Source organism: Strigops habroptila, chromosome 3 (assembly GCF_004027225.2).
Source record: "Strigops habroptila isolate Jane chromosome 3, bStrHab1.2.pri, whole genome shotgun sequence".
In the NCBI taxonomy this organism is placed as follows: Eukaryota; Metazoa; Chordata; class Aves; order Psittaciformes; family Psittacidae; genus Strigops; species Strigops habroptila.
In genome coordinates this window covers 55989367-56002889 of record NC_044279.2, presented here as the reverse complement: position 1 = coordinate 56002889, position 13523 = coordinate 55989367, and the positions used below count along the sequence as shown (strand labels likewise).

The following is a 13523-nucleotide window of genomic DNA, read 5'->3' as shown; positions in this document are numbered from 1 at the left end:
CACTCCCAAACACACTTCTAGCTTGTTCTGCTCTTTCTTGTGCATTATCTGCCAACTACTCATTTTACTTCCTCCCACTTTAACAATCTCTTTTCAGCACTGAGGAACTTTTAAGTAAATGGTGTAACTCAGACAGATGTTAACAAAGCAAACTGGTATTAGCAGCAGCATAGCATGTCTCCATTTTCTAGACACTTTAGTCTTGAACACCTGATGTTTTGTACCTCCACAGGCACTTATTTAAGTATCTAATCACATAGCTGGGATTTCTGTGTGGCATCCTGTTCCCTCATCCCAGCAAGTAAACCCACAGCCATAGGAAACCAGACAGCTTTGATACTGGTACCTCTGTAGCTGCAACAGCACAAGCCTAGCACAAGGCAGCAACTTGAGCAGTTAGGCTTTCCTGTTCCATTTAAGCAGCTTCATACAGAACAGTACCACTCCCACAGCATGAAGTTGGAAGTAAGGATTTGTTTCACAGTCTGCAGGCAGTCACAGACATACACATACCCCATCCAGACCCTCTCCAAGCAGAAGTGTTGATTCTCCAGGATTCAGGATGCCAGAAGAGCCCCCCTTTTGCAGGTGTGATACTCGGCTGTTTCCATATCAGATTCATACATAATTGATAACATACCATGCTTCACACAGCACAAGGCATTTAGTTACACACTTGGACTGTGAAAGATTATACTTTTACCAGTATAAACAATCATGATAAAATTTTTCTCTTAAGGGAGTCAAAAATGTCTTAAAGGAAAAATCACAGAAAACATTTGAAGTACAACACGGAAGTGGTGCCGAGTGCTAGACACTGGCCATCAAGCAACGTCAGGGCAAAAGAAAATAATTAAATTATATTTAACTGCAATGTTAATGTAAGTTCTACTTACATTCCCAAGCTGGGCAGAACATTGAAACCTATTTTCTATACAGAACACGAACAGATTACAAGTAATTTGAAACATTTCATATAGCACCAGTAATGCTATTATAGCATAACAGTTTATGGATGTGAGGGGAGAGAACTTGTGACCACAGCAGATTTTTATCAGAACCAATAGTCAGACAGCAAGAACAAACCTTGGAACATAAGCAATCTTCTTTGGCTCCTTCCACCACAAAAACGAACCTGTTTTTCCCCAACCAAAGACATCGATTCTCACTCCCAAAACTCAGGTCTCCAGTAACTTGAAAATATAGTACCTTCGATGGATTCTCAAAAGCCAATATACTTGTGGACTTCCGCATCATCTCCATGACTAATGTCACCAAGAATGTCATTGATACAAATGCACTTTGGAAGCAGCAATCAAGTTGTAATAAGCTACTGGAATGCTTAGAAGAGCTTCTTAAAAACACATTAAGAGAAAAATCCGGGTCCTCTGATAGACCTCTATTAGAATGCAAATGATAAAGGGCATTTAGTTTCTATGCTTTACTTTCACTGTAGCTCTGAAACACTTAAAATCCCAGAAGGCTTGCCCCTAACCATGTCAACTGAAAGAAAATAATACATGCACACCCCCTTAGAACTTTCAGAGTATTATTTAAAGATGTAGCAAGCCTGAATTTTGACTCAGTCTCACAAATATTTAAAGCTAATTTAATACACTGGTGCTGGGAAGAGGAAGAGTTATATTGATTTCTGCCTCTAAAAAAAATATAAATAAATCAATTAAGCTTCATGCCCCTGATTTAATGCAGAGCACTCTACCCTGGTCTGAACATTTATGGTACTTTTACCAGCAGGTGTCAGGTCTGAGATTACCAGATATCAGAAGGTAGATTCAGTCCAAGTCAAACTACCCAGTGCCAGAAGAGGGTTTGTGTGCAATGATTCCTGTTCATTTTGCTCTTGGGGGGAATACATTAAAAAAAAAAAAAAAAAAAAAAAAAATAAAAATGGAAAATAAAACTACTTCCTGAAAGCCAGTGACAATACAGATCTGTGGTGTGACAAATGCTGAAGTCTTTGTCATGTCTCCAGCTTCAGCACCTCCTCTAGATCATTGGAGCAAGCACAGAGACTGACTTCCAAAACCCTGCCAGAACATGCCCAAACTTTCCTTACAGTGTGGAGCTGCCATTACAGCACCATTTGCTGCTTTGGGCAAAAACTTCCCACCTCCAGACCACTGAGAAAGGGGTTACTCCTTGCTTCCTTGCCTACAAACTAAAATGTAGGACTCTTTGGCACAGAGATAGTGCATTTTCTCAGAACAATAAATCACCATAGTCACTTATCTCCAAAGACTTGTGCCTCACATGTATTTAACAAGCTGAGAGAAGTTGCAATAACACAGATCTGTATATGAAGCAGTGTTTTTGTGTTCTGTAACAGCCTGCCAAACATCATTGTAGAATGTACATCCGATAAGACAACATGAACGGATTCGACCAAGTCACCCATGAAAATCCATCTGCTCACTCATCCGCTCGGCATCGACAGACCTGTCTCTATTAAATGGGAAGAAAATCAAAGTAGCCTGGTATTTTCTGGAGCGTGCAGACAAGCCCTATGGGAAGGGTGCATCCCCAGCTCTGTCAACGTAGAGAAGCTGCAGAAGAGACAATGACATTGACAACAGATTGCATTATAAGCCTTCCCTAGAATATTTACATCCAAGAGAATATTTAAAAGCAGACAACTACATTTAACAATGCAAGAATGTACTAAAATAAAAATATTCTTTCAGATGCCATACAGGGCTTTCCTAGGAATACGGCTACTGTAATTTTCACTGGCAGTAACTGTAGAGGACGACGAGAAGAAAGCCCTGCAAAACAAAATCCCAATTCCCTTTTCCTGGACACTATTAATTATTCAGAAGTTGCACCTGATCCTCCTGGAACGTACTCTGGAGCCCACATAAAGGCAGCATAATGCCCAGTAGCTATGGTAACTTCACACCCCCCTGAGCTATAAAGCTGAAACAAAGCCCACTGCAATAAAGCAACTGTAAACTGCTTTGTGAAAAAGGCAAAGTTCAGCTGCAGACAAAACCAACCATTTTCTAAAAATCGGCTTCAATATTAATTACTTTGAATTCTCTCCCCACAACCACTTTGTATAATCAAAAGCCAACCAACAGAAAGAGCAGTAAATGATGTAAAAAGCCAACTGTAATTTCTAGTGTCTCTGGATGAATCAGAACAGCAAGAAGATACCTCGGTCAGACTCCAGTGCCTTGCAGAGGTTCCTTCAAAGGTCCACATGGGACAAGCTGCGTGCCCAACAGCATTGCTCATCTTTTTTGGGATGCAATTACCCAGGAAAATCTATTCATAGCTTTGGACTCCCTCTTCCATTTGTTGGCAAGAGAAATGCTGGGTGACTGGAACTTCTGCTACTCATTCATGAACTTCAAGCAAGAAACTCTGCAGCCCAGAGGCAGTATTCATGACCTACCTCTGCCAACACCATGTTGACATTTAGCTTCAACACTCGGAAGATTTACTGCAAATGCTATGTGTATTCATTGGCAAGGGCACAGGAAGGTGTTTGCAGCTGGAATAAGAGCTTTGGAGAATGGCAGTAGATTATCCTCTTTCATCACCCAAGTTGCAGGATGGCTGATGACACATGAAAGGTGTTACTGCAACAGACACTGCTTCTACTCCAGCCCATACTACTCAGCAGGGGGTTCACAGGTGGCTACCAGCAAACATGCTTTTTAAACTGAAATGTAAACAAACAATTCACCCTGTTTTGTCACACTTATCTGTAAATGGGAGTGAGACCCATTCAAGTCAAAATTATCGAGATTAGATTGCAAGAATAGCTGCAATATTTCCTGTCCTGAAGAAGCCATGTCAGTTTAAACAAGCAGCTGAACTTGTGCAAAATGTCTTCTCCCTTACTCTCCTCTTTCTCACATCTCTTGCATGTGTTTAGGAATTCACAACAGCAGCAATCACCTCATATGAATGAAGAATGCACTTTGGAAGGGCCCAGGGAATACTGCAGGAACGGAGTCACAGCAGACGAGAAGAGAAGCAAGATTAGTCAAAGGGGATTTTTACGAGAGATCAGACATACCCATATGCCTCGCTATATTATTCTGCAGTTTATTTTACCTTCTATATTTAATGGGAAAGACATTCTTGCCCTCAGAAGCAAACGGCAAAATTCTCAGCAACTTCAGAGGAGCTAGGATTTCACCTCAAGATTTTCCAAGTATTTGTAACTTCTACAAACATACCTCAAGGTAAATTTGATATTGGTGTATCTACAATAGTCTAGATTGAAATGTTTAAAAACCAGGCAAACCACTGTAACTATGATCAGATTCCAAAGAAGAATAATTACACATTCATTAATATGAACATTCATCACACAGGACCTTTTCTTTGGGACCAAAGTAATTTAATGGATTTATAGATCTATTTGCAGTCCTGTCACTAAAAGCCACAGACCTTGTAAGGTTTATTAGTCTTTATGTAATAAATATATAAAGCAACAGTAGTGATTATAAATCAGGTAATGAGTGCTGAGGAAGCTAAAAATAAAACGTGATTGAATGAACTATTTCTGTTTGGTACAAAAATACAAAGGGCAGTAAAATACTGCATTATAAAAATTTAATTTGTATTCTGTTGTCAGTTAAAAACTCCACTTACAATTATGAAACTGGACATACACGTTTGGGAAAGAGCCATCACAAGGAGGATCACTAGCATGATTTGCACTATTTTTTTTATTCCTGAGGATTGATATTAGTTGAAGAGGTTAGAACAGGCAGTGATTTCACCATATATAAATTTCAGCATGGTTCCAAATCACTTAAGTTTAGCTTTCATCAGGCAAAGGGCTAGAGAAGTATGCTTTCTTTTCATAGTTAATTTGGCATTTTAAAGAGTAAGCTGACTAGGCTGTTCTCCCTTCTATGAATCAAACAGAACTTAAAACCTTCAGGAAATAAGATGATTATGAACTAGATGGCTTGGGAACTTTTCCTTGTGCTAACCAAGAGCTTTTAGGAAGCAAGTCTCATACACCTGTGAAGGAGAGCAAAGCAGGACTTTGTTCTTTGAACAAAGCTCTGAGCGCTAAAATTCCAGTCTTGCACCACTTCATTATACAACCCTCTTCTACCTTCCACTGATGCACAGTAACAATGCAAGGCTCAGGCTGGGGAAACAGAGGTAACTGTACCCACAGACCAGTTGACTCATCACCTGTTCGCTGAACAAGCGCAGTTGTAGTCTGAGCTTGAATACCACAAAGTCAACTCACACATAGCCTTTGTTCCCTCCCATTTCTTTTCCTCTTGATATTCAGTTCTACAAAGCTATTCCCACTACTCACATGCATTTCAGTGCTGCTGTAATTCCTTATAACCTAATCTTTCTCCTGTCATTTATGATCTGGTTGCAGATGACAGCTTAACGACATAAGACTGCCCTAAAGTCAACATTTCAGTTTACCTCAGGGCGAGAAGTGCTCTGATTTGTGATGTCTAGCCACTGAAATTCAAGGTTAATTACACTGCTCATCATCCCAACCCCTTTCAGAAAAGATGAGGTATCTCTGCAAACATCCCCCAACTTCAATCCATTGGCAGCCTCTCCTTCCACCCATCTGTGATTCTGGGGGAAGAACAGACACTGGTCTATGACTAAGTCTGAACTAAACAGTGACCTTGAAAAAGTCAGACCCCATTTATCTCTAATGAGATAGGAGTAAAAGGCAAGCAGGGCAACCTACAGCATCAGTTGGCAGCTAGAAACAGCAGCTTCCTCCTTCAAGACAGAAAACACCCTCCTCACAACCTCTGCATTTTGTAGCCCCACTCATTTGAGGGCACACACCAAACCACTTCGAGCCTGCACTGCCTTCAGTATTTTCTCACTGAATTTTCACTTTCTTCATTATTATATAAGTTTATATATCAATATTAATCACATTAAAATTAATCATAGCTCTTACAAAAGTAATCAACAGGAATTCCTACCAAACGTATTCTGTTTTCTTCTTTTCAATGAGCACAATTCATTCCTTCTGGATCAGAAAGTAATAAAATCTTTGAAAACAAAGATTTAACAAGCTTACACATCTGTTTCTAGTATCTGCATATTGTACATGAAGAAGCAAAACCTGAAGCAGTAAGAACAACAAGTAAATTATAAGACTGAGAAAAGCTATTGGGACCCACAGAGTTAAAGGCTAACTTCAACCATCCATAATTGATACTACTTAGGTGAAAAGAACACAAAAAGTGTAATTCTGTCTTTGCAACTCTAGCAATTGCAGAAGAGGTATAAAAAAATTAAAAATAAGTGTAAGTTGTTCAAATTACAGGAACAGTCTGAATGGTTGATGATGCTCAAACAAACGAGGGGAAAGCAATAACATGCAAATCATAAGACACACAGGGTGTGGAAAGAGTTTTCCTGCAGCACAGCTCTGGCACCGAGAAAGCCATTTTAACTGTGGCTAAGCAAGACAAGGCTGAGAGTTAAAAAATGCTGATCAGTAGCAGCAAAGCAATAAATCACTGTATTTGAGATATTGACAATGTAATCCTAGCTGCCACCTGACACTTTGTGCTCCATGAATTGCATCAGCTTTGATTCCCCAATTCAAATGCTCCATGAATCTGCTAAACTGGAGAAGGCTCAAGGGAGACCTTATATCCAGGTCTTCCAGCAGCTAAAAGGCCTACAACAGGAAATCTGGAGAGGGACTTTTTACAAGGGCATACAGTGACAGGACAAGGGGGAATGGCTTTAAGATGACAGAGGGGAGATTTAGATTAGATATTAGGAAAAAATTCTTCACTACGAGGGTGGTGAGACACTGGCACAGGTTGTTCAGAAAAGCTGTGGCTGCTCCATTCCTGGCAGTGTTCAAGGCCAGGTTAGCCAGAGGCTTGTGCAACATGGTCTAGTGGAAGGTGTCCCTGCCCATGGCAGAGGGGTTGGAACTAGATGAGCTTTAAGGTCCCTTCCAGCCCTGTGATTCTAAATCAGTTTTCAAAAATTGAAAGTGCAGATACACATGTGAACACTTAAACATTACCAAACATGGTGCCAGATCACAGAGTAGCCAATGTTTTCAGGTGTTACAGGTTGCTCACTGTTACCTTATTCCTGTATTATTATATCCCAACCTTTCTGAAGTTCTCCTTAGAAAAGCGCAAGTGCCTGAAGCAACACATAGTGTGCCTCCTGCAGAATACAGTCAGCAAAATAAGGGAAGACACGCTACATCAGTAACAAGGGCAGCAGACAAGGACATGGGAGAAATAAGATTACAAAATGTTAATAAATCATTATATTTCAAACCATCTCTGTTGAATGTGGAAATGCGTAAACTGGGTTACTGACCAGAAAACGTGGGGAGGAACAACTGGTGGATAGACTAGATATTTAAATTCTAATTACTAGGGTTATTAGAGACTTGATTGCGATATTCCAGAGCTTCAATTCAACTGCATATTAATTTCGACACTGAAACCAGACATTTTCATACCTCTAATAAGCAAGCTGACACTGACTGTAACCCACAGATCAAACACACAAAGTGCTGTGCTGACCTAGTAGCCTGATGAGGCTTTAGGGAGCTCCAAGCTGACACTTTTACCTTTTCCAGGGTGCAAAACCCAGCCTTGCAGTGCTCTTCTGTCCCTCAAGCATCAGTGACTCAGATATGCTGCATTTGCGATACTGAATTATTCATTACAATTCTATCAGATGGGGAAACTGGGTCTGGGCTTCTTCCCAATGAAGTTTCTCTCTGCTGCAGACAACAGAACACCTTCTCAGCCACATGACTCTGGGCTGCCATGTTTCACTGCAATTCATATTAAATTCACTTCTGATCCTGGCTTTCTTGTCACTCTATTTGACTGCTTAAGAAGCGTTCTTCAGAAACTGGAAGCAATAAAAAGCACTTCATTAAAAATACCCCTGCAGCCTACACCTCTTCCTGAGTCAGGAGCCTACCGACTGTGACTCTGTGAGCATAATTCAGCTGCATGCTCACTCTGCCTCAGACACAGATTTACTTTGGAAATAGGACAGAATATGAAATCATCTCCACCCTGAATGCCCATTAGCCTGCCAGGTATGTCACAAGCATATTCCAGGTCACAGACAGACAAACACATTTCTGTTTGGGCAAGAGATGTTCTTGTCACACCTGGAGCAGTATTTTTCTCTTCACTTTTGCCAGGCAGTCTGACACAGCACACATAGGAAATGAAGATGGTCTTGCAAAAAACGCACTGTGAGCAGAGGCTGTCAAGTAGCAGCTCCTTTATGCTCATGTACTTAAACAACCAAACATAAGTAAAATAGCATGAGAAGGCAAAGGAATTTCTGAGGGTAATTGTAAAAGGAAAGCCAAATCTGCATTTAAGATGTTGAGCTCCTTACAGAAAATCACAATATCAATCTGATAATGCCAGTGTTCCTTTTTCATGCTTCAAATGAGAACAACATTGATGGATAAGAGAAGGCTCAAGGGGGGACATCTTACTGATCTCTACAACTACCTGAAAGGAGGATCGAGCCAAGTGGGGGTTGGTCTCTTCTCTCAAGTAACTAGTGATAGGACAAGAGGTAACGGCCTTAAGTTGTGCCAGGAAAGGTTTAGACTGGATATTAGGAAACATTTATTCACTTAGAGGGTGCTCAGGCATTGGAACAGGCTGCCTAGGGAAGTTGTGGAATCACCGTTTCTTGAAATGTTCAAAAACCACGTAGATGAGGCCCTCAGTGACATGGGTTAGTGGTGGCCTTGGCAATCCTGGGGTAATAGTTGGACTTGATGATCTTAAACATCTTTTCCAACTCAGTTGATTCTATGATTCTATGCTGTCCCTCTCCTGCAGAAGCCACTGTTCCCACTTACTACAACACCTCCACGAACTTAGCACAACAGAAGAGTTGAGGCAGAACAGCTGTCTTTCTATACCGACTTGCACATGTTGCAATCACTGTTTGTTCCCACATACTCTCTATGTACAAAGAGAGAATTCATTTGGCAAAACGATTAATTTTTTGGCCATTTATTTCTCCACTGCATTCAGATGGCGATGTGGAACTGCCATGAAGGATACCAAACAGTTCTGGAGACATCCTGTTTGTTTACAGTGGTTAAACAAACAAACAGAAATTAGCACTGCTCTGAAAGGTACAACAGAAACAGCAATGTAAGATTTTATAAACTTCCATTTCTGCTGGATGCTGAGTTCAGGCTTTCAAATCTTCCAGACAGACAGACGGTGACAGTGAATTAGAGATTCAGCTATGAAAATCCTGTGATTCTCAGTGGGAGTCATGTGCCTGAAGTCATTTAGCTTTGGAAACTAACTGGTCTCCCACCACAGCCAATATTTGTTGTGTCACAGGTCCAGATGCACATAAACATGTAAATGATGGCTCCTATTCAGTTCTGTTTCTGAAGCTGCAGCCACAACATCAGTAGCTTAAGCTTTTTGAAGACTTAACAGCCTGAATGACTACCCCATGCATTTGGCAGCAACACTACTCCATGCTGAAGAAAACAGGACCTACTCCAAAATCCAGGCAAGCTCAGAATATATACCAACTGTGTCTTAAATTTATCTTTTTTTATTGCTTTGACCTATAAACACATCACCCTTCAGGTGACAAAGCATGATGCAAGGCTGAAGGGGTTAATACAACCTCGCTCTGCTGGCCTGTCACTAAGGTTTTACCTTAGTTTCCCTACTTGGCAGTTGTCTCTGTTAACACCATACTAGCATCTTCCATAGTCCCATAAGAAAGTAAAGCTTCCCTACAGAAAGATCCAAAGCTTGCAGCTCTAACAAAGCATAATTCTTTATAAACACCTTTTGCACTGGAAAGAGCCAGAGACATTAGATCTTGATCTAACACCATTTTAAAATCAGAATCCCAAGTCCACCACTTTAACCTTTTAAAGCTGTAGGTTTTGGCACTGTACAGGACCCTTTGTAAGTGAGGATCAGGGCTTACATTTTCCAGTAGGTCCCACCAGCTGGTGTGTGAGGCAGCAGCAAAGAGGTTTTTTGAGTCTTGACTTAACAGTGCATACAGAGGAACAAGTCCAAGGGATTCCACCTTAAAAAAAGCCTACTAAATCCCTTAAGAAGGGCTACACTCCACAGAGCCCTGCATAGAACCTGACACATGGGGCCTGTGATTTTGCTTAAAGACACTGAGAGAAGTAGTATCATCAAAATTTGGCAAATAAAAAAAAACAAAAACCAACCAACCCTGCAAGAGTGTTATTGTGACATGCCAAAGAAACAGTGAGTTGAATGCACTCCTCTGGGATCCAAGAGTCTGTGTAACGGATACAGCCCAGAATTCAAGATGGCAGTTCTGCCCTGGCACAGACCTTATTAAAAGCTTAATTGCTGTTTCACCCATACATGCGCCTTTTAGAAATTGGTGGGGTGGAAAAGAGAAGCAAATGGAAAGACCAGTGGGTGCATGAAGTAGATCACTTAAAAGGCCCTTTAAAATAACATTTATGATGATAGAGAAGGTTACCATCATCACCTACTGATACACCAAATTGTGAGATTTATTACTTTAGGCAGTTGTGACTAAGCTGCATCCAAAGTCCTTGTCATTCAGCCTTAAAATTGAACAGAACCTCTAATCCTAAGCCTACCAGGTTTTTGCTGCCTTTCCTCTATTACACTTCAACTTAAAATGAAATGTTATTGCTGACACTCTTCAGCTTAGTAAGCGCAGAAAAAACACAAGCAGGCACGACTTTTAATCACACAGGACAGCCATCAAAACCTGAAAAGTGTTTGATAAATCGGCACTTGCCTCTCGCTGACATGAATCATTACACCATGGCATGTAAATGATGCAAACACGCCACATGAGCTCTTCATCTCAGAACACAAACATCACCATTGTCAGCATTCAGATAAACAGCCCCTCCCCACTCAATCTGGTTTTGTTGTTGTGACCAGTCCCACAGATCACTGTGCTCAAACTAATGCTCTAAGATGTCATATGACAACGATTCACCTCATGCATCTCTGCGAGACCTCATGCATCTCTGCCAGACTTCAGCCAACTGACAATTGCCAGGCAAATGCAAAGCACATATATATCATCTACAGAAGAACTACAATGAACTTGCTTTGCATATATCCAAGCTACAAAGAGACCTACTTCCACGGTTACCTAATATTCAGCTTCTGCATGGCCCATGCAGAAATAATCACCAGACTGTTTGGCACAGCCTGGGCAACGGCGGGAGCCAACATTCAAGAAAGAATGTCCAAAACTATAAAGTAAAATAAAAACCTGTCTAGTCGTAATTCAAAAAGTAGGAGTAGTTGTTTGGTGTCTTGCTGCACAGGACAAAAATTAGCTATAGGCTCAAAACTTAGATACAAGAGGAGTTGGAACTGCAAAGCAGTGAGCTAAAAATCAAACAGGAGGACAGCTGCACAGAATCACCAAACTATGAAGTTTCACAAAGCAGCTGAAGTACTTCAAAGCCACAGGAAAGGTCCATTTCTCAGAGGCTGAGCAACATTGCACGGTCAGGGAGGAGTTACAAAACACTGTGTGCGCTATAAGGCACACCCCCCCCCATCTTAGTTGTTATGGCAAGTGATTCCCTAATGCTGATTTTGTAATAACTACCGCTCACAAAACCACCTCACAAATTAAAACTATTTATGATGCTTTTAGGAGGTTTAAATAAAGCTCTGAGAACAAATAACAAGGGTTTATTTCACTGTCTCCTCTCCATGAGAGGTTCAAATGCTTTAAACTGATTAATAAGGTAAACAGAGATTGATCAGGTTCTGTGAATCAATTTAAGCGACCAGGCTTCCTCTGAGGTTCACCTTCCGTGTTGGGAAGGACAAGAGGTTAAACAACCTATGCTTTTATTAGGCTGAACAAAGCCACAATATTGTTTGATGTGAAACAGGAATGCATTTAGTCATTTAAGCAACAGTTAGGATGAAAAATCCCTCCAAAAGTCTTAAAGGTCCAAGTGTGCTGGCCGAAGACTACTAAAGCACTAATCTAACAGAGAAAGAACGGTATTGTGCCATCCTCTCCTTAGCGGCTGTCACGATGGAACTTGAAGGGGTGTTGGGGAAAGAGAAGATAATTCTGCACATTTATGTATCTCCAACAAAAACATCGGAAAATCTTCTGGGATCATCTTCTCAAGCGAGCTGACAACAATGTCACCACATTTAAGCCCAGAGAACACTGGTATACCTGGTTAAAAACACTCACATACACCATGAGCAAATACCTGTGATTCTACAACAGTGTAAATTATTTACATGTGTCAAGAAGTTAATCACAGTCTTTTTTAACTCCATTTATCTTCTTGCTTTTGATCCTCTGCAGCCATCTCCTTAATTCCCAATAAAACCATCATTTCTCACTTCTGTTTTCCCCACTTAAGAATTGCAGGTTAAGAAACCTGCAATGAAATGCTGAAAAGTTTCTCAGATCTCTAAGGGGAACATAACTGTGCAGCAGCACTAGGCTACCTGATCATGTGTTTTCAAGAAACAGTACTTCTATAGGAGTGCATACTGTCTTAAATATAGATTATGAGAATATATTTGTTTCTTTACTGTTTGCTACTAATGTATCCCACCTCCAGGAGGCTGCACGCATTCTGCTACTGAGTACCCAATCGGTGTTCATTCCTGATACTCTCATCTCACAGGAAGGGACTTTCAATTTGTAAAATATTGTAATTGAAGAGCAAACCAAAAATCAGCATGGATGCCCTCCCTTTCCCCATAAATGCAGGCTGACCAATACAAAAGCTTCCCAAAAAAGCATGCAAACTCTCTGATCTCCTCAAGCCTGTGATGGTGAAGCTTATTTATACTGCTGATACTTCACAGTGCAGTGTATGTTTTCACACATACTTCACAGTGCAATATATGCACTGTGAAGTATATGCATGTACCACTATGAAGTATATGCACACACTGCATATACTTCACAGCATTAACCACGGTACTTCTCTATGAGCCAATTTTGCATAACTTCTTGTGTTGGGCAGAGCTGGAGATTCCTTATCCTTGGTTTGTAGTTCTTCAGATATGTCAGGTACTCCAAAACACCAAATCCCATGTTAACTTAGATTTCCCAGGTTAAAATATGTCATTACTCACCTTTTTCCCCTCTGTACTATCCCCAGTGACATAGGACAGTTTTCGACGGACATAGAAGAGCATATCATCTTGCCGGGGGGCCCATTTCTCCATAAAATATGTTGAAAACATCCAAGTCCAGAACACAATACGGTCATCTTTGAAACACCCTAAAAAGCATAAAAGAAAGGAGAAATGAGTTGCGGAATTAGCATGTCACATTTGATTCTGCTCAACATGACACACAAAGTCTTTGCTATACATGGTGTAGCCAAGGCCAAATGTAGCAGAAACACTCTTGCACAGCTCAAAGTTTCTCTACAGTGTACAGCACAGCTGCCATTCTGCATGAACCCACAGCCTGTCTTTGGCTGTTCTCAACCAAAACCACCTTCTGGC

At 40.8% G+C, this 13523-nt stretch overlaps 1 protein-coding gene across 2 annotated transcripts in view; it reads right to left on the bottom strand.

The window, feature by feature from the left end:
- The window catches only part of KIAA0930 (KIAA0930 ortholog), an 88958-nt gene that overhangs the window by 32374 nt on the left and 43061 nt on the right, over positions 1-13523 (bottom strand). For both annotated transcript variants that reach the window (XM_030481039.1, XM_030481038.1), the window contains exon 2: positions 13146-13294. In XM_030481039.1, coding sequence (XP_030336899.1) covers positions 13146-13294 — 149 coding nt within the window. The remainder of the gene's footprint in view (positions 1-13145; positions 13295-13523) is intronic.